The 23,870-nt window shown below is 36.5% G+C and overlaps 1 protein-coding gene across 1 annotated transcript; it reads right to left on the reverse strand.

Moving 5' to 3' along the window:
- Positions 1 to 13,259: 13,259 nt before the first annotated feature.
- Positions 13,260 to 15,308, reverse strand: LOC115709694 (dof zinc finger protein DOF5.6). Its single transcript, XM_030637862.2, has 2 exons — positions 14,952 to 15,308; positions 13,260 to 14,389 (listed from the first exon to the last, which is right to left on the reverse strand). Exons 1-2 carry the CDS (start codon positions 15,003 to 15,005, stop codon positions 13,502 to 13,504), a joined length of 942 nt encoding a protein of 313 aa, XP_030493722.2. The 5' UTR covers positions 15,006 to 15,308; the 3' UTR covers positions 13,260 to 13,501.
- Positions 15,309 to 23,870: the final 8,562 nt, after the last annotated feature.

Genomic DNA, 23,870 nt, shown 5'->3' on the forward strand with positions numbered 1-23,870 from the left:
TTAGTATAATTTTATGTAATATCAATCTTTATACAATTCCCCGGCAACGGCGCCAAAAACTTGTTGCTATATTTATAAACGCTACGCAAGTATACGCAATCAAGTAGTAAAATCTCACACAGGTGAGGTCGATCCCACAGGGAATTGGATTAAGTACCACTAAATTATACTTATGATTCTATTCAGCAAATCGAAAGCAATTATGATTTAAAACAGTAAAATATAAAAGAAATTCAGAAAACTTAATAACACAATTGAAAGTTGAGCAAGATGAGACAATAGGGAGGAGAATCCTGTTGTTGTTTACCCAAATCGTTAATGATTAATTACTATCCTATTCTTGCAGTGAATGACAGATTATGAAATAACCTAGCTCCTTTCAGATCTTCTAGATTCTAAATCACATGTTATCTAATTAATTCCTTAATTAAACTAACATGAAATCAGCATTAAGTAATAATCTACTCGTCACATAAGTCATGTAAATACTTTCGTTTCACATAAAACATCGATTATCTTAATTTTAGCATTCTCAATTCTCACTTTTCAGATTTCGAATTGAGATCATAGAGCATGCACAAGGTGATCAATCTTAAACATGAAATTAAGAACAAATTAAGATAATTTCACACACAAGAATTGAGGAATGGTAATTAAACATTAACTAGGCAAAACATTAAACAACAATCATCATCCTCCCTAAATGGGAAATTTAGTTCAGAAATAAATCCATAACCATTCCTATAGCAATATTCAACATAAATAAATTAAAGAGGAATAAAGAAAAGAACTGTTGGAGGATGAATTCTGGATCTTCACTTGAATCTCTATGCTCTTCCTGCCGCTCTCAGCTGTGTTTTAGGGTTCCAAATCGCTCTCTTTTGACTTCCAATCGCAGTTTTCTATTTATATCTAATTTTTAGGGTTCGTCGGACAAAAATACCCCTGACCGTACGGACGCTCGCCGCGGCCAAAAGTGGTCTCGCCGCGGCCAAAAGTGCATCAAAAAACTACGTTTCTGCCCAGACTTTCTAGCCGCGGCCATGGAAATCTCGCCGCGGCGAGATGGAATTTTCTGCTTCGATCTGTTTTAGTAAAATGAGCGTAACTTTCTCATCCGAACTCCAAATGAGCTGATTCAAGATGCGTTGGAAAGATAAAAAAGAGATCTAAAACTTTTATGTTTTGACTTTTTCCAAAATATGAACACAACATAGTCGAATTTAGGCTTGAAGTTTCAGCTTTATTCTCTTTTAAAGTTTTCTCTATTTTATAGATCACTGTTTTCCGAAATTTGTCCAATTTATACATCCCAAGTGTAGAAACCTGAAATCAAAGAAAACAAGCGTAATTCTATTCCAAAAATAATAATAAAGAAGAAAAACAACTATAAAATGTGACCCAAAACTTAGGCTAAAAATAGCCTAACACGTATCACCCTGATTGTCAAAAGTAGGCTTAACTAACAAATCAAAGAACACGGATAACACTCTTGAGATTGAACCTAACCATATCAGGATTGAGATCATTTGATCTAGGATCAACAGGTGATATTGAATTGAATAGATATTACGGTAAATTTTAATATATCTAATCAAAGTTCAATATCGGTCCCTTCCGATGTATACTCCATACATCCGATACTGGTAAACTTTGCCAATGTCCTGGAAAGGACATAACACTTTTCCAAGGTGTAAGAATACCTATCGCTGATTATACCATGTCAGTCTAAATCCAGTGTTCTGACAAATCAGGGAATAAACTTTTGAATATATGATTAAGATTATATTCCACTGTGCTGACAACACTATAATCTTATCAAATTCATATGTTCTGGACTTAAAAAGAATTCATACATTATATACATATAATCATGACATAAATCATGTGAACCATGCAACATAAAATGTTATTTGTCATCTTTATTAATAAGTAAATCTAATTATATGAAATGAGTTTTATTTAGGGCATAAAACCCAACAGTGAACGCATGGGAAAGATTGAAGGAGTTGTTGAGGAAGTGCCCACACCATGGTATTCCTCATTGTATCCAACTTGAGACATTTTACAATGGTCTCAATGCAGCCTCTAGGATGGTGTTGGACGCTTCCGCTAATGGAGCCATTCTTTCCAAGTCTTACAATGAAGTTTTTGAGATTTTAGAAAGAATAGCTAGCAACAAGTATCAATGGTCAACTAATAGAGCTCCTACAAGTCGAAAAGTAGCGGGTGTTCTTGAAGTAGATGCTCTGACCACTCTAAACGCTCAAATGGCCTCAATGACCAACATTTTAAAGAACATGAATATGGGAGGAAGTGTACAACCAGCTGCTGCCATTCAAAGGGAAGAAATTTCTTGTGTGTATTATTGTGGTGATGGGCATACTTTTGAAAATTGCCCTTCAAATCCAGCTTCCGTTTGCTATGTGGGTAACCAAAATTTCAACCGCAACAACAATCCATACTCAAACTCCTACAATCCGGCATGGAAGCATCATCCGAATTTTTCATGGGGAGGTCAAGGGGCAAGTTCAAATGGAGCACAAGCACAAGGAAAACAAACATTTCCACTGCGATTTTCTCAACGACCAAGACCTTAACAAGCACACTAACCTCAAGGCTCTCAAACTAGTTCTTTGGAGAGCTTAATGAGAGATTATATGGCCAAGAATGATGCTGTAATTCAAAGCCAGGCAGCATCTCTTTGAAATCTTAAAATTCAATTGGGGCAATTAGCTAATGATTTGAAGAATAGACCACAAGGCACTTTGCCTAGTGACACCGAAAACCCACGAAGAGATGGTAAAGAGCATTGCAAAGCGGTAACCTTGAGAAGTGGAAAAATTCTGGAGCAAAATGTGGCTGCAACAAAAGGCAGTAAGGAGCCATCTTCAATCCAAAAAGAGGGGGAAATGAAGAAAAAACCAGAAATTTTAGCTGCTGAAATTCCCCTAGTAGTTACAGCATCCGATCAGCATTCTACTACAGAAAAGCCTTTGCAAAAGCCACCTCCACCATTTCCTCAACGATTGAAGAAGCAACAAGATGATGGTCAATTCCAGAGATTTCTTGATGTTCTAAAGCAGCTCCACATCAATATACCATTAGTGGAAGCTTTGGAGCAAATGCCAACCTATGTAAAGTTTTTAAAGGACATTTTGACAAAAAAAAAAGGAGGCTTGGCAAGTTTGAAACAGTTGCTTTGAAAGAGCGTAGTAGGAATTTTCAGAGCAAAGTACACAAAAAAAGAGGGTACAAAGAATAGAAGAAGAAGATTAAGAAGAAGCAGAAGAAGGCAACCATCAATAGAGAAGATTTGAGCTCACAAACTCATTTCTTTTGCTCTCCTCTTCCATTTTGTATCATTTTCTACTCTTTGATATTCTCTTTAGCTCGATGAAAATGTTAGTTTCTTGTTTTAGGTTTTTAATTTCAGACATGAAATAAGATCTTTGAGATTTGGGTGGTTATGAACCCTTTTATGAGCTAGTGCTTGATTTGCAATGGTTGAAGTAATCCTATCTTTGTTCAATTAGATGTGATGAAATGTTGATTGAATGTTAATTTTTGGCCAGATTTAACATTTAGTAAGCTAGATCTTACTTGGAAAAGTAAGACCTAGTTGAACCCTTCTAATTGATGCATGATTTTCACATCTCTTATAGGTATTAATTAAAAGTAGAATATGCATATTTTGCTACCGTGCATAACTAAAGATTTGATGCTACATTGGATTTTTTGTGGCCTGATTTAGTGTAGGAATGCTTTGTTGAGGTTATGAATGGTATATTGCAGGTTTTGGAAAAAGCTTGCTAATTTTTTGTTGAAATCTGTTAACTCTGATAGGATTGCTAAGTCATTGCTGTATCAACTGGAGCATACCAGGGGAAATTTAACCACCCAAGTCTATTTTCTAAATCTGAAATTATCACAACTTTAATCACTCTTAGCTTCTTAATTTTAGTTTATTTAGCTTAAAATATTATTTCTCTACTCTAGAATTAAGGTTAAGAATTTTTTCTCTTGAATTGATTAGTTATTTTGCTTTCTTTTTACTTGTAACTTTTGAATTGCTTTTAGTTGATTTTTCATTATTTAGTGTAAAAGTCCCTGTGGATACGAACTTTGATTACTTATCATTGTACTACTTGTTTGTGATTGTGTACACTTGTGCAATTATAAATTGATATAATTTTCACAACAGCCACCTTGCTTGCAGCACCATTTTGCGACTTCCTCTGCATTGGCATTCTAAGTGTCCTCAGGGAAAATATTTCCCCCAAGTCATTGGGTCTCAGTAGGCGACATAGCACGAAAAGCATATTGGCTAATTCAATTGCCTACACTCTAAGAATTGCGAAGTCAAAGTCAGGAAGCTTGGACAAAGTCGTATAAATATAATCAGAAACGGCTTGATCATGTTGTTTCTTCCTGATCTCCTTTTGATTTTCAAGGTCGTGAACGAGTTCGCCAAATCGCAATTCCAAAAGTTTGACCTTTTCCTTCGCTTACTCGTTGGCTTTCCTAAGATCCTCGATGTATTTGTCCTTCGAGGTCACGTCCAACTTCAGTTTTCTTATACCGTCCTGAAGAAGCATGTTCTGTTTCCTCAGGAGGTCAAGCTACTTAGAACCTACGACAAAAGCCCGCGAGAGCATGGTCATAAATTGTGAAGCCAATTCTGCATAACGTGGCATCAAGTCCTTGGCAGGAACCCCCTTGACCTTAGAAACAAACTCATCGCTCACAAATTTGTCCTGAAGAGCTATGAAGTCGTGGGCCCTAACAACAAGATCAATCACGACCTTCTTTCCCTTATCTTAAGCAGATTTGTGCTGCTTCTTGGACGAGTCAGCCACTTGCGTAGGGGCAGTGTCATTTTTTCTCTTCTGCAGAATCACTGGAGAAGTTGTCGCAATACCAACCTTAGGCTTTCAGTTGAGAATGTGAGCTTGCTTCAGGAATGTCATTTATAGGAGAAGACCATGAGATAAGAATATTTTTCATAGCATAAAAAAACATGTATATGTCAAATGCATTATGTAACACCCTAACTACCTTAGGCGTATTACGTGATTTTTAAACGTACTGTGCAGCTCGTTGCTAATCAACGAGGTTTATGGAAAAACGTGATTAATTAAAATTTTGCTTTTTAATTAAATTTATAAACCATATTACAAAAGACTCGGGATCCCGATTATAAAATCATTTACAAAAAGGTTTAACTGTTTAACCATTACATAAAAATAAAAGTCGTCTAACGACCAGTTACAAAAATTCAGCCTTGCTGTCCCGAGGATCGTACGCTCCAGGCCTAACCGCCCCGACATGTACAATCTCATAAGCTCGCTCACGGTCCATCAGCTATAGCCTTGCCTTTACCTACACATGAACGTAAACTGTGAGTCGACAGACTCAGTAAGAAAAGCATAATAATATCATACATAATTCTAACTGCCGTGTCCAACACGATACTGAGTCCCGCTACTGCCATGTCCAACATGGTACTGAGCCACTACTGCCATGTCCAACATGGTACTGAGTTCTGAACGTTCATAGGGACGGTACTATTGACAAGTATCCTCCTGATCGGTCGAACCGGTCATACTCCGGCTGCTGGTCATACTCCAGCCTGTACCGACGGATAGGTCAATATGACCGAACCACCAACCAAATGTCACTGATCGGTCGAACCGGCCATACTCCGCCGTCGGTCATACTCCGACATGTACCGACGTGACAGGGTTGGATGGTTCGAAGCCTATATACATGACTAATGTAATCTAGCAGGCTTCCTACATGCACGCTAAACATGTAATCTACATATGCATACTGTTATACTAATCTTACCTGGATTCCGATTTCAGGTGTGCCGGTCAACCTGACTGGAACTGAAGCTGAGCGGCGGAAAACTGGCTCCTAAACCATAAAAATCACAACGCTATAAGTGACACGCTAAATCACTTCCCGGGGACTAAAACTTGGAACTAAAAGTTTCCCTATCGATAAAAAGCATGGCAATACCCCTAAAAACATAAAAACGAGGAAAACTAGGGTTCTGAAAAATTCCCCAACCGGAATTCCGGTTCTGGGAATTACTGAACCCTCATCCGGAATTCCGGATGCACAACCGGAATTCCGGTTCCTCGCAGGCAGCAAACCAAATTTTTCATAACTCGACCAATTCAACCCCAAATGGTTCCAAACTTTCCAGACATGTTCTATACCTTCCCTAGAACATTTCTAAGGCCTCAAACTAACCCAGAAACCACAGAATCAAAAACCACCATTAAAGCTCAAGCTTTGAGTTCTAAACTCAAACTTGAGCAATTCTCACAAACATGCATTCAAGCCTAGTTAATTCTACTCAAATATGCATGAAATCACCTCTGAAAACTATTAGAAACTACAGCAACAACACAATAACAGAATCACTATATTTTCCTCCAAAAACCACATTTTTGCATAGAAAATTCAAAGCTTTAAACAATCTATCCAATATGCTTTCAAAATCACATAAACAACCCTAATCTAACATGCTTAAACTCAGAACAACAACCAGATTTCAGCAGCAACAACAACAACTAATCAAGCATGCATTTCATCAATTTTCATAAAAATCTCAAGAAAACTAATTAGAAAAAGCTAGACAAGAATTACCTTGATTAGAGACACACTAACTAGCTGAAATTTACTTGAAATTGAAGAGGAAAAATCACCCTTGAAGCTGCCTCAAATGGCCGAAAAGAGAGAGAGAGAGTTGAGAGAGTTTTCTTTGAGAAAAATGTAATTTTTCTAAGTTTGGGAAAAAATGAAATAAAAGCTATAAAATCCCATTTTATTCAGCCAACAATTAAACACTTAACATTTAAATTTTCAAATAAAAAGTCATTAAAAGACAAAACACTAATGGGGCAAAAAGACCATTTTGCCCCTCCACCATAAAATCATGAAAATCATACTAAAGGGGTATTTTTGGGACATTCTAAATTCCCGGCCATTCCCGACATTCCCAATGTCTAAAACCCGTCCCCAAATTACTAACATACTAAGTTGTGATTTCTACTGAGCCAAACGCCGAGTTCCAAAATACCGGACACCGGAAATGCAAAATATAAAAACTACTGATGACATAATCATGCATTTCTGAATTTCATAAATAACAGTAATAAATTATTTAAATAGCTATAAATAATTTCATAATTAAACATAAACAACTGCTAATTTCCAAATTAACTAAGCGGGCTTTACACATTACCTGATGTCAGTCTTGATGTTTGTTTAGATAGACACTTGTCTATTCTTTCCATTTGTTTTTCAAAAGGCTCCATATATATTGGTTCTTGTTGAAGACTGGTGCTCTCGGGGATGATCTTATGTTCTTGGAATTTTGCAGTAGTGCTTAACAATCGCCAATCACAATCTTGAACGGGTAGGCTACCTAAAACTTCAGCGATCTCCCAGCGAGCAGAATCCATTACAGGTCATATCGGTCTATCTACGATTGATAAAAATGGACATTAGCGACTATACAAGGTAATAAAAATATATACTAAGTATCAGGGTATGCGACATACTAGGTCGACGATTAAAGTCAGTCCTAACTCTTTGTACTTTAAACGCGTAGTTACATTTGGATTTCCAATCTCCCATATTGGAAACCATACCTTGTACCCCGTTAATTTTAGAGTTGTCCCATTTACTAAAATAATAAAAATCGTTATCGTGGCCAACACTCTTTATGTCATAGAAATAGCTAAAGTCCTCCATTGTTGGCTCCCCTTGAACATACTCCATGTACATCGCATAAAACCCTAGTATTACGTGAAAACTGTTTGGAGTTAGTTGGAAGAAAGAGACATCGTTTGAGAATGGCTTTCACGAAGGTATGAAAAGGCAGTGTTACCCCGCATCGCAAAATGGGAATTGAGACAATCACGTCTTGCGTGGGGATGATCGCAGGGTTAGTGAGGGGAAGATGAGGTCGTTGAGATGTTGAAGGACGTAAAGTCCCTATACGAACTAAATTCAGCTGTGCAAACATGTGAAAGTCTGATTTCGTAACTCGCAAGACCAGATCATTGCAAGAAAATGGCTCGTTTAGTTAAGTGTTATCTACTGAATCTGTCTCACTTCCATCAGCACCCCCCTCTTCTTCAGAATCGCGATCAGGTACCTCAAAATCCTATCCCATTTCTTCAACCTCAATGTCAGGGGCATGTCTCGAATGAACGAGATAATCCTAAGCTTACACCATGGATTCGCTGTCGCGTATTTCCACCGTCACTGGTTCAACGAGCTCTTGAACCATCCTATCTATCTCGTCGATAGATAGCGAGCCCTAACGGGTCATGGAAACAGGGGCCTCCTCCTCAGATATTGAGGTGGGTATGAAGTTGTCGCTCCTTTCTAGCTCGTCATTGAAAGCCTCACCTCCATAATCGAGCATTTGGCTATCCAACAAGTCGCTCATCTGAAAGATAAAAGATCTTTTCAGTGTGGTGAAAATGCAAGAATAACAAAGTGCCCTCACCCGCATAAAATTTAAAAAATACAAAGGACTGGCCACACATCTCTAAAAATGGATGGGTGTATCTCAATAACATAATGATCATGTCGCTACATGAAAGTTAAGGTACTGAAACACACCCACCATTTTGAGAATTCAGTCAATCCTCGCAAAAAATAAGTTGCAAATATAAAACTAACTGTGTACCTCAAGAAATGGTTGGGGGTATCCCAGTATCCCAAAGGGCATGCATTCCTCGCATGAACATTGAGTTATGGGACACACCCACCATTACGAAGAACCTAGTTAGTCCTAATAAACGACTACAAAATAAGAAAAATGAAAACTAACCGCGTGTCTCAAATGGCTGGGTGTTTCACAGTGACCCAAGGAACATGCGAAGGTTACATGAGCAATAAGTTATTGTGACACACCCACTATTTAAAAGACTCAAACAATTTTCATAACAAAAGTATATATAACCTGAAGGCTAAAAAACCCCTAAGAATCATTAAATTCCAGCAAAAAAAAAAAGGTTAAAATAGCTAGGTAACAATTTAATCGAGTCATTTTTGGATATTCAGAAGTGTATGCGAGCATTCGAGATATTCATCAAAAAACTTGCGAGTATTCGAAATAATCAGCAGGAAATATGCGAGCACTCAAGGTGTTCTTCCTAAAACCCGTGATTATTCAAGTTTTAAGTACATATTTCCAAAAAAAAAAAATTAGGTATTTAATCAAAAACAAATAAATTCTCATACGTATATCCATTATCTCATACATTTTCTACCCCCAAAGATACATAATAAGCGTAAATTCTCAGAGCAAGAAAAACAGTTACCAAAGTTTTTTTTTCACTAACCTTGAAAAGTAACTCCTTTTCGAGTGATTCTGAGGATATCAAGAACTCCAAACTTCTTCTCTGATGATCAAAACTCAGACAAAATGTAAACTGATTTTTTGAGGATTTGAAATTCATAGGGAAAAAAAGAGAAAAAAGGAAAATAAGAGAGAAATGAGTAAAGGATCAATTCGTATCAAGAAGTTTAAATACTAATATCCCTCATTTATTGAGATGGAGACACGTGGCATGGGAATTCCTAAGGTCTCACAATCCAACGGTTATCCATAACCACGCCTGCACGTACTTCAAAAAGTTTTGATGACGTGGCACTTCAAATGGATTAAAAATGATGATTACAGTCGTCTTTTTGAAACCCTCGATTGGACAACCAAAAGTTACCATCCCGTGACAACCTTTTGCTTGCCTCTCGCTTATAGTTTCCCTCATGACACAACTGTCAATCACGAAACTAGGGACATGTGTTATAGTGTGAATTTTTCACATAGAAACTCGAGACCAGACTCCCATAAAAATGATACGTGGACTCACTCTCCTCGAGGAGGGCTGAGATGTCAGAAGAAGACCTCTTGAGTGTAAACCTTGCCTGAACTAGACTCAGTGGGATGATGTGACTTGATAGAGTCTAGTCACATTATTATGTCTCGCACGATGTAGGACTGAAGACTGGGTTTAAGACTCGCATATACCGAGATATATGCAATAACTATAAAAGTCTTCCTGTGAGTTAGTAAAGATCGATTCTTTACTCAGCGAACTAGTCCGAATGACCCAACGTACTTGATAACCCGATGAGGACTCGCATGTCCTAAGTTATCAACTTTTTACAAGATATTCATATATGCGACTCGAATAGGACGCATATATCTTATGAATGTGAGACTCAATTAGTCTTGTACACATCTTGAGCCTGCAAGCTAATGTGAGAATATGAACAGACAACTCGCACCACAAAGGTCGCATACGTTGCTGTAGTTAGTGAATTGGGCCGAAATTGTTCTTCATTTATTATATTTACGTTTAATTGATTTAAATGTTTATATTGAATGTAAAAACGAATTGATAATTAAATCAATCTTTGTGTAATCAAAGGACACTTGTTTTGTATATAAAGGAGTGATCCAACATGAAATAAACAAGACAGAAAACCCTTGCAACAGTGGACTAAGCAGACCACGGTCTAACTGAACCACTATATTCCTCTGTGTTATTTACATTTCTAGTACAATAATCGCATAGTTTGAATACTCGTTGTTCTGGGTAGAGTAATCACATATTCTCATTTATATTTTAATTATAATATTTTATACAGTGTTGTTTAAATTCCTCCAACAACAATAATTACTACTTTAGTAATTACTACGTAGTGTAATTACACAATTTTTTTTTATCAATCAATCATGTACTTAATTACTCAAAAAAACAATTACAGCCTATTAGCATCTTCAATAAGAATACCTGGTTTCTATCTATACAATACAATCAATTGTAATTACACAACTTATCATCTTTCTTTCTTCCTTTCCTTATATATAAATATATATGTATATATATATATATATATATGTGGGTATGCTCTTAATGGGTATTACCCATGTATGGGTATTTTATTCTTGACCATTGGATCAAATATCTAATGGTTGATATTTATAATCATCAATTAAATATTAAAAAATTAATATTTCCTATTTTGTTATTCTCTATATTCCTAAAATAGATAAAACTATTAATAGAAATAAAAATTTTATTAATGGAATTGTTATTTAAAAAATAAAACACACTAAAAAAATTAACAAACTATTTTTTTTTAATAAAAATCATTTTAAAGATTAAAAAGAAAAAAGTGTATATTTATCTTTTTATAAAATTTCTTTCTAAATTGCATTACTAAAAACAAAAAAAATAATAATTTTAAGCTTTAAACTGTATACATATAAAATGTATAAGATTTTTTCTAAACCTAAAATCTTTAATTTTATAATAATTAACAATTATTTATATGCTTTTATTTTTTTAAAAATACTTGAGCTTACCAAATCTATAAGAACAAAACCAATGAAGAAAATTTAACAAAAAAAAAATGAAGAAAAAAAAAGTGTCATAAACATTATTGAATAATGGCAATTGCCAACACAAGAATTTCAACACAAAAAATTATATTTGACCCCTAGACAAGATTATCATCTTCAAATCCTAAAAACATAAATAATGAACAACACCTCATTAGTTATTTTAGGAGAATGATTCATGGTAATATCAAGAAAATCATTGGATGATAATAATATTTCTCTAACAATAATAGCCTAAGTAAGAACTAAGAAGTATTGTAGCGTTTTATTTTTAAGAGTATGAATTATATTAAGACAATTGGATTCCACAATCAAGCTCTTATTCTCCTAATAAAAAAAAACACATTAATATACATGTAAATAATTTTTAGTTTTACAATAATAAATTATTAATAAACTCACAATTTCATAAAATAATAAAGTAGTAATTTTAATTAATTTTTAAAAATAATTTATAATTTTTTTTCAAACTATTAGTTGTAATTATTATTTCTAATTTTATAAAAAATAAATATAATTTTTTTTAAAAAAATAATTGTTAGAAACTTGCCATAAAAAGATTATTAGATTATTACCTTATTAATTTTTTTGAGTTCCCCATTAAGTGTTCCACATATATATATAAATATATATATATATATATATTTTTACAAGCAGTGGCAGCGCCTATTTCACAGCTGCAACAAAAGGAAAACTGACCCTGAAAACAAAAAGGAAGGCTGCTATAGTAGTGCAAACCAATCGGCATCAGCTGGTTTGTGGTTCTTTGGCCAATTACAGAACACTCTATTCTTTACATCTTCCTTTATGGCGTGGACAACAGTATCTTGTGCTATTTTCCCTGAATTCCATAGCATCTCATTGCGATTTTTTCATATATGGTACACCAAAGCAGCTACTGCAGCAGTAATAACGGCCGGCCAATTACACAATTACTTTCAAACACACTAAATATTTTTTTTTATTTAGGGAATCACAATTCCTCTAAATTGTACTAAAGTTAACTAAATTTATTTATTTACTTGTGGCCCCAGTAAAATTCCCACAAGCCAAATTATTATCTTCTTTTAATTAGGCGACGTAGAAAGAAACTAAACAACCCAAATTTATGCTTGTGACGCATACTTGTTCAAAAGATAAACCATCCTTTTTACTAGCAATTAATATCCAGTATCTACTTCTTCCCAGTCGATTTACCAATCATAAAAAGGGCTCACACCTAACACAACAAAGTACAATTGAATTGAATGGAGCCATAAACTAACGACACACAATTCCAACTCCACTTTTACTTTCACTGAAAACTTTGCCCTTTTTATTATATATGGAAAACTCTCTCTGCTTTAATTTGCTTACCCTTTCGTTCTTCTTTCTCTCTTTATTAGTTCTTTTTTTTTTCAATAAAACAACTTATATCAGCTTCTCTCTTTTCTCTACCAGTAGAGAGACATAATGGGAAAAGGGGAAGATTTCAAAAAAATAAAAACCATAAAAAATATTTGAAATAACTTTAATCAATAATTACTTAATTAATCACCTGCTCAATAGCAAGCAGACATCAACATTTGAAAATATAAGAATAATGTTTGATTGTCTACAAAAGAACAAAAACTCTTATCATATCTTTCTTGGTAGTATAACAAAATCCTAAGACCTTTGAATGTGTTGCACCCAAAAGACCAATTGAAATTATTAAATTACTCAAAAAAAAATAATTAAATAAGAGAAAGATATTAGATCAATATTTTCCATAAAAGCAGTCATTTTTTGACTCTATAATAAGCTTCATTCACACTCTTACTCTTTCATATATATATATATATATATGTTGATATTTATAATAAGTCAAGACAATAAAAAGCAATAAAGAGATCATATGATGATCATTACATAAAAAGAACCCAAGTAAAGATAAACGAAAGAAAGAACTGTCAATATGGGAGATCCATACATATATATATTTATAATTGGGATAACCTAGCTAGTCTAAAGCATATCATAATTAAGTCACTTATCACACACCATTAATTAACCTTAAGCACTAATTAAAAGAAAAGATTAAACTAATGGATTCATTGTGGGGGGACCATAATTGTTCATCAAGCCTAAACTATTAAGGTACCCAAACGAGTCTTTCCCAGCGTCCGTACAACCACCGTGGTCTTGCCAATCAAGGGCCAAGAGCTTTGCATTTGGCTTTACATCAATCCCATATTTCTGGTCATCATCATTTCCTTCATACGACATCATTATCCTTTGACACGTGTCCATAAAGGTCCCAGTACCAGTCCCATCTAAGGACATTCCAAATGGAGAGCACAAGCCATGAAAATTATTTGGTTCAATAATTCCATGATGATGTGATGAAGAGTTACTTATGTTACCAAGTCCTATCCCAACCATGCCAAAATCAATGGGCCTAGGGCTTTCGAAAAAGCTATTTGGGCCTGGCCCATGAGTGCCCAGAAGGTTACTGAGGTGAGAAAACTGAACCTGGTCAGGAAACGAGAGCTTAAGATCAGTGGTACTGGTACTCCCTCCAATATCATCACCACCACCATTGTTATGATTATTCTTAGTGTTGATTAAAACGACAGCCGAATTGTTGTCGTTTGTCTTCTTGGGCGCGGGTTTCTTGTTCTTACGACAACCACCGCCAACAGGAATGTTACGGAGGGTCCCACCTTTGGTCCAGTACCTACGACAAGTCTTGCAGAAGTACCTGGGCTGAGTGAGACTGTAGTTGTTGTAGTAACAAAACTTGGTGTGTGTGGACTCACATCTTGGACACTTGACGAGGGCATTGTCGTTTGGGGGTCTGAGCCTTTGTTGTTGTTGTTGTTGTTGTTGTTGTTGTTCCATTATTGTGGGCTTCGAGTATGTGAGAATGTTGTCGTTTGATGGAGAAGAAGAATCTATTCCTGACGAGTCCTCGTGAATAGTGCCCTGAAATTGGATCAAGGTAGTTCAGGAGAGTTAGATTTTTGAGTCAGTAATAATGTCGTTTGCAATAATGTCTATTCATCAATCAAATCAAAATTATAGGGCTAGAGACCTATATATACTGACAGCTATAGCTATACAAATAGTCTATATAATTTATATTTACTAAGAAAAAATTACAGATTTTAACAAAACAAAACAAAAAGAAATAATACTATTCATTTGATTAACGGTTATTATTTGTTTACAAATAGTCAAATTTATACAGAGTTAGATGTGTTTGCTAGCTCTTTGCTCGTGAAAAATGTGGTTACGGTATTACACGAAGATGAATATTATATATATATAACTTGACAAAAAAGCACAATGTACGTGTGAGAGTGAATTTAGCAAATTCACAGCATAAAAATATGAACTTGGATTTGCTATAATAAATTTACACTTTTTCGTTAGTACATAAACAAACCCATTTTGTTATTGGTTGCCAAATCTATCATAAGGTTCGGTTTCTGGAGAGAAAGTATATAGTGCTTCATCATGGCAGTATTATATAACAGTAACATACCTGTAGCCAATCAGATGACAAATCCATGCAAACTTGTACAGAAGTAAAGCCCATGTAGTGTGTGTATATATTTATATGATTCAAGAAGAGATATAGCAAGAAGAACGAAAAGAAGTTCTAGTGAGTCAATATATGTATGAGTAGTACTATATAGAATATATGGAGATCTCTATCATTTAATTCTCACTATATATATTACGTACGATCAAGTGAATTAGAAACCAAAAATGAGTAGTAGTAGTAGTAATGGCTTAGGAAGAGAGAGAGAGAGAGTTGTGAAATATAAAAACTGATTGGTTTAGTTTGGTTTAGTGTGTGGATTGGGTTGGTGGGAACTATAAGTAAGGAGAAGAGAAAAGGGCAACTAAGACTAGGATTGTTAATTTGTGTATAAACATTAAAAAAGAATATGAAAAAAAAACAGCGTCGGTGGGCAGAACATGAGCGAGTGGACCCGACCATGTCCGCACACTGCCCCAACACACTGGACCCAAAATTCTCACCATCAACTGACGGCCTTGATGTCATCCTAATTGAGTTGAGTGGGACATTGTGAGCCGTCGGATTTCGAACATACACGTCAGATTTCACAACTGTGGTCGTCACACCAATTAAAAAAATAAATATATAATCTCATGAGTTACGCTAGGAAAGGGATGATGGTTTGTATTTTTGTGACTGAGTGAACGTAGTGTGACAGTGACAGCATGGCAGGTTTGAGAATATATTTTTGAGACTTTCGATAAAGAAAACATATATACCCTAACTTGCGGGTCCATTTCTGTGGGACCCACTAGCTCTCCTCTTCAATCAAAGGATAGAATCTAATCTAACAATCTCTATATATATCTTTGCCCATGGCATGGATCATGTGCCTCCCACCAATCACTAACATCCCTCCTTTGAAATTTTCAGGGCTGATCCAATATATTCAAAATTATGCATTGGTTAACTTTTGTTGTTTTTTTTTTTTTTCAAATAATGGGGTTGGAGATTCCAACTTAATGTCTGTTTTTTTGAAAAGAAATAATACGAAAATACATTTGGGTAAAAATGAATTCTTATTGAATAGAGAAGAAGGTTACAGAGGTATATATACAAAACTCAAAACAGAGCAGGAAACTCATCAACGACTCAGCCTGTAAGGACTAAACTGCCCTTAACTAAAATAACTACCTAACTAACTTAATAACAGAACAGACTTCAACTGAATATAAAACTAAATCTTGTTACCCCCCCTTCAAGGTGGACTGTATAGGTTCTGTACAGCCATCTTGCTAGTGTGAGTCAAGAGTGTTGAAGCAGGTAAGGGCTTTGTGAAAGCATCAGCAAGTTGGAGAGTGCTTGGAACAGGTATGAGCCTAATGGTGGATTGGTTGATTTTGTCACGAACAAAGTGGCAATCTAACTCGATATGCTTGGTTCGTTCGTGGAATGTCGGGTTGTTGGCAATGTGAATTGCCGACTGATTGTCGCGGTAGATGAAGGCAGGGTTTGGTTGCTGAATGTGTAGGTCGCGAAGAAGGTATTGCAGCCAAGTTACCTCACTGGCTGTAGCAGCAAGTGCCCTGTATTCAGCCTCTGCTGAACTTCGTGATATCGTTGGCTGTTTCTTGGTTTTCCAGGAGATGAGACAATCTCCCAAGAAGATGCAGAACCCTGTCGTTGAACGTCTCGTGATGGGGCAAGATGCCCAATCTGAATCCGAAAAACCTCTGAGATGAAGGGAGGAGTTTGCAGTGTATAAAATACCTTGACCAGGGCTGCCTTTGAGATATCGAATGAGATGTTGGAGAGCTTGTAAGTGAGGAGTTCGTGGAGAGGCCATGAATTGACTTAGAACATTGACAGCATATGTTATATCTGGCCTTGACAGTGTTAAATAAAGCAGTTTGCCTATGAGTTGTCTGTAGGTTGATGGATTGGTCAATGGCTCACCTTGTTGATCATCAAGCTTATTTCTAGGATCCATGGGAGCCTTGGCAGGCTTGCTGCCTATGTAACCACTATCCTCAAGTAACTGTAATGTGTATTTGCGTTGTGAAAGAAATAAGCTGTCTTTTGTTCTTGCGATCTCAAAGCCAAGGAAATATCTTAGTTTACCAAGGGCTTTGAGTTTAAATTTGTCATGTAGAGAAGCTTGAATTTGTTGGAGAATGGCAATGTTGGGACCAGTAATGACGATATCGTCCACGTAAACAAGTAAAGCTATGAAGTTGTCATCTTTTCCTCTAGTGAATAACGTGTAGTCTGCTTGTGATTGATGAAAGCCTTCTTGAATGAGAGCTTCAGTAAGTTTCTTGTACCACTGCCTGGAAGATTGCCGCAAGCCATATATAGATTTTTGAAGTTTGCATACTAGGTTGGTACCTGTGGAATCAGAAGCAGATAAAGTTAGACCAGGAGGTAAAGTCATGTAGACCTCTTCATTGAGGTCTCCGTTTAGGAAGGCATTATTAATGTCGATTTGAAGCATATGCCATTGCTTGATGGTAGAAATGGCAAGTAACAATTTAAATGTGACCATTTTGGCCACCGGAGAGAAAGTATCGAAGAAATCAAGGCCTTCTTGTTGTGTGTATCCTTGAGCCACTAATCTCGCTTTGAACCTTTCCACAGAGCCGTCACTATTTAATTTTATCTTATAGACCCAACGACATCCAATGGCTCGTTTGTTGGGGGGAAGAGGTACGACAATCCAAGTTTTGTTATTGCGTAAAGCTGCCAATTCAGAGTTCATAGCATCCAACCAATGCTGAAATTGTATGGCTTGTTGGTATGTTTGTGGTTCCTTAAGAGAAGTGACTGCAAGAATAAAAGATTTGTATGATTCAGTTAATTTATGATAAGACATGTATTTATCAAGAGAATGGGGAGTGGTATGTTTATCCTTTAATATCGAGTAACATTCAAAGTCCCTGAGGTAGGCAGGGGGTTTGTAATTCTGCTAGTTCTTCTAGGTGCTACGGTTGGTGCATTGTTGGGAATTTCTGGTGCTACGGTTGGTTCAGCAGGTTCCATTTCTTGATCTGGTACATCAGAATTCTCTTCCTGTAATGGAATATTATCACTAGGAACGACATTGTTAGCAGGAGGATAATCATTTATGGGAGTATTGGAAACATCAGCAGTAGGTAGTATAGTAGTAATGAAGGGATCAATGTGACTATTGTCCTCATTTAGTTTTGAAAATGGGAAAATATGTTCATGAAATACCACGTTTCTAGACAGAAAAATCTGTTTAGTGTTTATATCATATAATCTATATCCCTTTACACCTTGTGGATAGCCAAGAAAAACACAAGCCTTAGCTCTTGGGGCAAATTTAGTTCTATTTGCAGTAAGAGTAGTAGCAAAGGCAAGACACCCAAATGTTTTAAGATGAGTGTAATCTGGCTCTTTTTGAAACAATAATTCATAAGGTGTTTTATTGTTCAAGTTAAAGGAGGGAACACGATTGACAAGGTAAGTAGCTGTCATAATGCATTCAGACCAATACTTGAGAGGTGTGTGTGCTTGAAAACAAAGAGCACGAGCAACATTCAATAAATGTTGGTGTTTTCTTTCAGCTATAGCGTTTTGCTCAGGTGTTTCAACGCAAGTAAAATCATGCAATATTCCATAATTTGAGAAGAGATCTTTAAAGAAAAGCTCAGGTGCATTATCGGATCTAAATCTTTTGATCTTGCAATTGAATTGAGTCTTTACATAAGCCAAGAACTGAGGAATAACAGTATGAACATCAGACTTATGTTTCAAGAGATATATCCAAGTAAACCTAGATTTGTCATCAACAATAGTAAGAAAGAATCTAAAACCCGAGTGGGATTGAACATGATAGGGTCCCCATATGTCACAATGAATCAAATCAAAAATATTATCAGCAAAAGTAATGTTGTTTTTGAAAGGTAATTTCCTTTGTTTAGCCAAAGGACAAATATAGCAAGGAGTATCTTTATGTAATTTTGAGGAATTACAATTTATTTTGCTATCTAAGAGTTTTAAACACTTATTTGAGGGATGTCCAAGCCTTGAGTGCCAGACATCAGCTTTGACAGCAAGAATAGGAGATGCATGAGGGTGAGAATCCAAAATGTACAGCCCATTGTTGGACTCACCTCTGCCAATCTTCTTCTTGTTGGCAAGATCCTGTATAACAAACTGATTAGAAGTAAATAATATATCAAGATTGTCCTTGTCATCGGTGAGGCAAACTTGCGATATTATATTGTACCTAAACTTGGGCACATATAAAACATTATTCAAGATTAGATCTTTGGAAAGAGCTATAGTGCCACTATGATTAACAGTGAGGCTTTCATTATTAGGTAGAGTCAACCTAGTTGGACCAACATAACATATGCTTTGAAAAAGGTTTTTATCATAACATATATGTCGAGTTGCCCCAGAATCGAGTATCCAAGATTCTTTCAGATGAAAATTAGACATACTCGAAAGTACTATACCTGGTTTACCTGTATTATTGCCAGCCTCAGAATTAGTGTTAATTGATTGTTGTCCAGCCAAAAGATTCAATAACTGTTGATATTGGGCTGCTGTCAGTTGAGGCAATATAGCTTGTCCCTCGTTTCCAGTTGCAGGTTCAACAGCAGTCTGAATTTGGTTTGCAGATGCCTCTTTCCCTTTGTCATTTTTGTGAAAACCAGGAGGGTATCCGTGAATTTTATAACACTTCTCAACAGTGTGTCCGAGGATGTTGCAGTGAGTACAAAAAGGTCGGTTTCTTTTGGATTGATTAGATTTGTTCCCTTGAGAGTTGTTCTTGTTGCTGTTGCTTTTGTCTCCTTGGAAGGCAAATGCCATGTTCGAATTCGGATCAGTAGTGGAATCAATGTTCCCTTTCTGGTTTTCTTCTTGTGTGACCAAGTGAAATACTCTATTTACTTCAGGCAGGGGGTCCATGATGAGAATGTTGCTTCGAACCTGTGAAAAAGAATCTGACAAGCCCATCAAGAATGACATTATGTATTCCATATGATGGTGTTCTTGTAATTTCTTAACACCCCCACATGTACAACCATTGCAGACACAATTTGGTCTGTAATTAGACAATTGTTCCCAAACTGTTTTGAGCTTAGTGAAGTACATGCTCACAGTTTGGTTTTCCTGTTTCAAGTTCATCAGATTTCTTCTTAAGTTGTATATGTGTGGCCCATTTTTCTGGTGAAATCTCACCTTAAGGTCAGTCCAGATAGCAGCTGCAGATTCATCATATAAAAGACTAGAAGAAATTTCTTTAGATACTGAGTTTAGAATCCAAGAAATAACAATGTTATTGTTTCTATACCAAGCATTGTACATAATCGAATTAGAAGATTGAGGCTTAGGAATGGTACCATCCAAGAATCCAATCTTGTTCTTGACAGAAATGGCCAATCGCATGGCTCTACTCCAAGACATATAGTTGTCTTGCCCAGTAAGAGGTTGAGACACGAGTATGTTACCTGGGTTGTCTCCATGGTGCAAATAGTATGGATTCGAAGGATCTTCTAATGGATTCCTTTGCTGCGTATCATTGCTTTGATTGTGCGGTCCAGTAACTTCTTCGATGGTCGCGGAAATACCATCGTTATCAGCTCCTTGGATCTCTGCTTGATTATGAGTTTCCATGGCAGAAACGAAACAGATCAGGAAGAAACACTGATCGAAGAATAGAGGTGAAATTCAGAACAGAATTTCAGGAAAGAAGACAGAACTCTTTGCTGGAGAAGACGACACAGCGAAGAGAAAGACGATTCAAGATCGAGGGGAAGCTTCTCTTCCCCGCTCTGATACCATAATACGAAAATACATTTGGGTAAAAATGAATTCTTATTGAATAGAGAAGAAGGTTACAGAGGTATATATACAAAACTCAAAACAGAGCAGGAAACTCATCAACGACTCAGCCTGTAAGGACTAAACTGCCCTTAACTAAAATAACTACCTAACTAACTTAATAACAGAACAGACTTCAACTGAATATAAAACTAAATCTTGTTAAGAAATATGAAATTATTAAATTATGCTTAATTTTATTTTTGCCTTTAGTTGTATGCTGTGAAGCATTTGTATACATCGGATTAAAATTCACGACGTAGTAGTATGCATGTTAGACTGATTTTGTAAGTCATGTATGTATAAATTTGAACAATTGAAAAGTATATTGAATACGTTAAAAATATAGTTATTATATCATGCTATTAATACATATCCTCACCTTTTAACATATAATATCATTATTAATATAATTAAATATTAAATCGTATATAATTTGATATAATAAATTTTATAAATAGTATTTCAAAATTTACTGGTGCGCTCATAAAAATTACAACGTCCACGTCGTATAAATGAATTATATATATAAAAATAAAATTGAAGGTAGCTATGTATATTTATACAGAGAGAGAGAATATGCTAATTGCTAAGGAAGGCAACAAGTTGGGAAAACAGATGTAGGGATATAGATATTATAGCGTGAGCAACACACTCAATCAGACTGGCTGGCATGCAGCCAAGCCAGCCAGGGTTTTAAAGCACAGTGTCAGGAGTACTACTTAATCACTGAAATGTGAAAAAACCCAATATATTGTTTGCCCGCTTTTATCTTTCAACAAACAAATCACATAATTCACATTTAAATATACACACACTAATATTAACGTATGTACAGTGTAATCAATCTTAACTATATACTGTAAATGATATTTCATTAAGTCTCTAACTTTGGACGACAACTCTCAAGTCACCACTCTAAATGATATTACCACCTCTTTTGTTCAGTTCTACACTAATCTCTTTGCTTCCCAAGGAACTAACACTGATGCTATGACTTTTGCTACGCAAGGTCTCTCTAAGCGCCTCACTCCTACTCAATCAGCGTTCCTTATCTCTCCTTTCACTTTTGATGAAGTCAAAGTTGCTCTTTTCCAGCTTGCTGGTGATAAAGCCCCTGGTTCCGATGGTTTTAATCCTAGTTTTTTTCAAAAAAATTGGGATTCTACTGGTATAGATCTCTGCCAGGCGGCTTTATACGCTCTCACTACCAATGCTGATCTTAGCCCGGTTAACGAAACTATTTTGGTTCTCATTCCCAAAGTTAAAAATGTTTCTCGGGTTAAGGATTTCCGTCCCATCAGTCTCTGTTCCACTCTTTACAAGGTCGTCTCTAAAACCATTGCAAACCGCCTCAAATCTACTCTCCCTGATCTTATTTCCCATAACCAGGGCGCCTTTCTCTCTGATCGCATTATTTTTGATAACATCATTATTGCGAACGAAGTTATTCATGCGATCACTAACCATAAACACGGGAAAGTTGGTTGGGCTGCTTTGAAACTGGATATGGAAAAGGCCTTTGACAAAGTTGAATGGGCCTACATTGAGCACATCCTTCAACATTTTGGTTTCCCCTATCCCTTTATCTCACTCATTCTTAACTGTCTTTCCTCTGTCTCTTTTCGTCTCCGCATAAATAATTGTCTCTCTCACAAAATTCTCCCCACTCGCGGAATCCGTCAGGGCGACCCTCTCTCGCCCTACCTTTTCCTCCTCGTTGCTGAAGGTCTCTCTGGGATTATCAATGCTAAAACCCACTCTAACTCTTTCCATGGGATTTCCATTTCTCGCTCTGCTCCGTCCATTTCCCACCTTCTTTTTGCTGACGATAGTCTTCTTTTCACTAAGGTTACTTCCTCTTCGTCCATTGAAATCAAGGATATTCTTACCCTTTATAACCACGCCACTGGCCAATCCGTCAATTTCCACAAATCCTCTATCCTTTTCTCTCCTAATACCACTTCCTCTGACTGTCACAATTTCAGAACTACCCTTAATCTGGACGATAAGCCTTTCATTGATAAATACTTGGGTGTCCCTCAATGTTTCTCAAGGTCTAAAAACTCTTCCTTCCTGTTCCTTCTTCAAAAAGCTAGCTCTAAGCTTTCTGTTTGGAACCAAAATCTCTTCTCTAGAGCGGGCAAAGAAATTCTTTTAAAAGCGGTCATTCAAGCTATTCCCTCGTATGCTATGTCCTGCTTTCGCCTCCCCGTCTCTCTTTGTAAACATTACAGCAAGTTAATGTCTAAATTCTGGTGGGGGTCCCTTGGCCAAAGCCATAAGATTCATTGGAAAAAATGGGACAATCTTTGCACTTCCAAGTTTTATGGAGGTTTGGGCTTCCGTAATATTGTTCATCATAATCAAGCCATGCTTGCTAAGCAGGCTTGGCGTATCCTCACCTCCCCTGATTCCCTTGTTGGCCAAATCCTTAAGGCTAAATATTTCAAGCGAAATGATTTCTTGCATGCAGCCACTGGCCACTCACCTTCGTTCTGCTGGCGTAGCATTCTTTGGGGCCGGGATCTTCTGATCAAGGGCCTTATCTGGAAAATTGGGGATGGCACCCTCGTAAACATTTCTGAATCCAATTGGCTACCTTCCCATGGTAAAGCTATGTTAAAGCCTGGCCTGTCCCCTCCCTCCCAAAATGTCTCTTTTTTCCTCACGGAAGACCGACATTGGGACCTTACAAAACTCCTGTATTATTTTGATGAGGAGATGTGCAATGCCATTCTTGCTGTTCCTATTGACCCTCATAACCATGATGCTCTCATCTGGAATCATCACCATTCGGGTTGTTTCACCGTTAACTCCGCCTACCATTTGGCAAACTCTAACTTTTCCACACCTGGTCCTTCCAATCCTGCTACTTACAGGCGTTGGTGGACCACTGTTTGGCCTTCTAATATTCCTCCCAAAATCAAACATTTTGTTTGGAAAGCTTTCCACCTTATTCTTCCCTCCAATCTTAACATTTTCCACCGTAAGTCCACTCCCTCCCCTTTTTGCTCCCTTTGTCACTCTCATCATGACTCCAACACCCACTCCCTTATTGAATGTTCCAGGGCAGGTAAA

The sequence above is a fragment of the Cannabis sativa genome, chromosome 3 (genome assembly GCF_029168945.1).
Source record: "Cannabis sativa cultivar Pink pepper isolate KNU-18-1 chromosome 3, ASM2916894v1, whole genome shotgun sequence".
In the NCBI taxonomy this organism is placed as follows: domain Eukaryota; kingdom Viridiplantae; phylum Streptophyta; class Magnoliopsida; order Rosales; family Cannabaceae; genus Cannabis; species Cannabis sativa.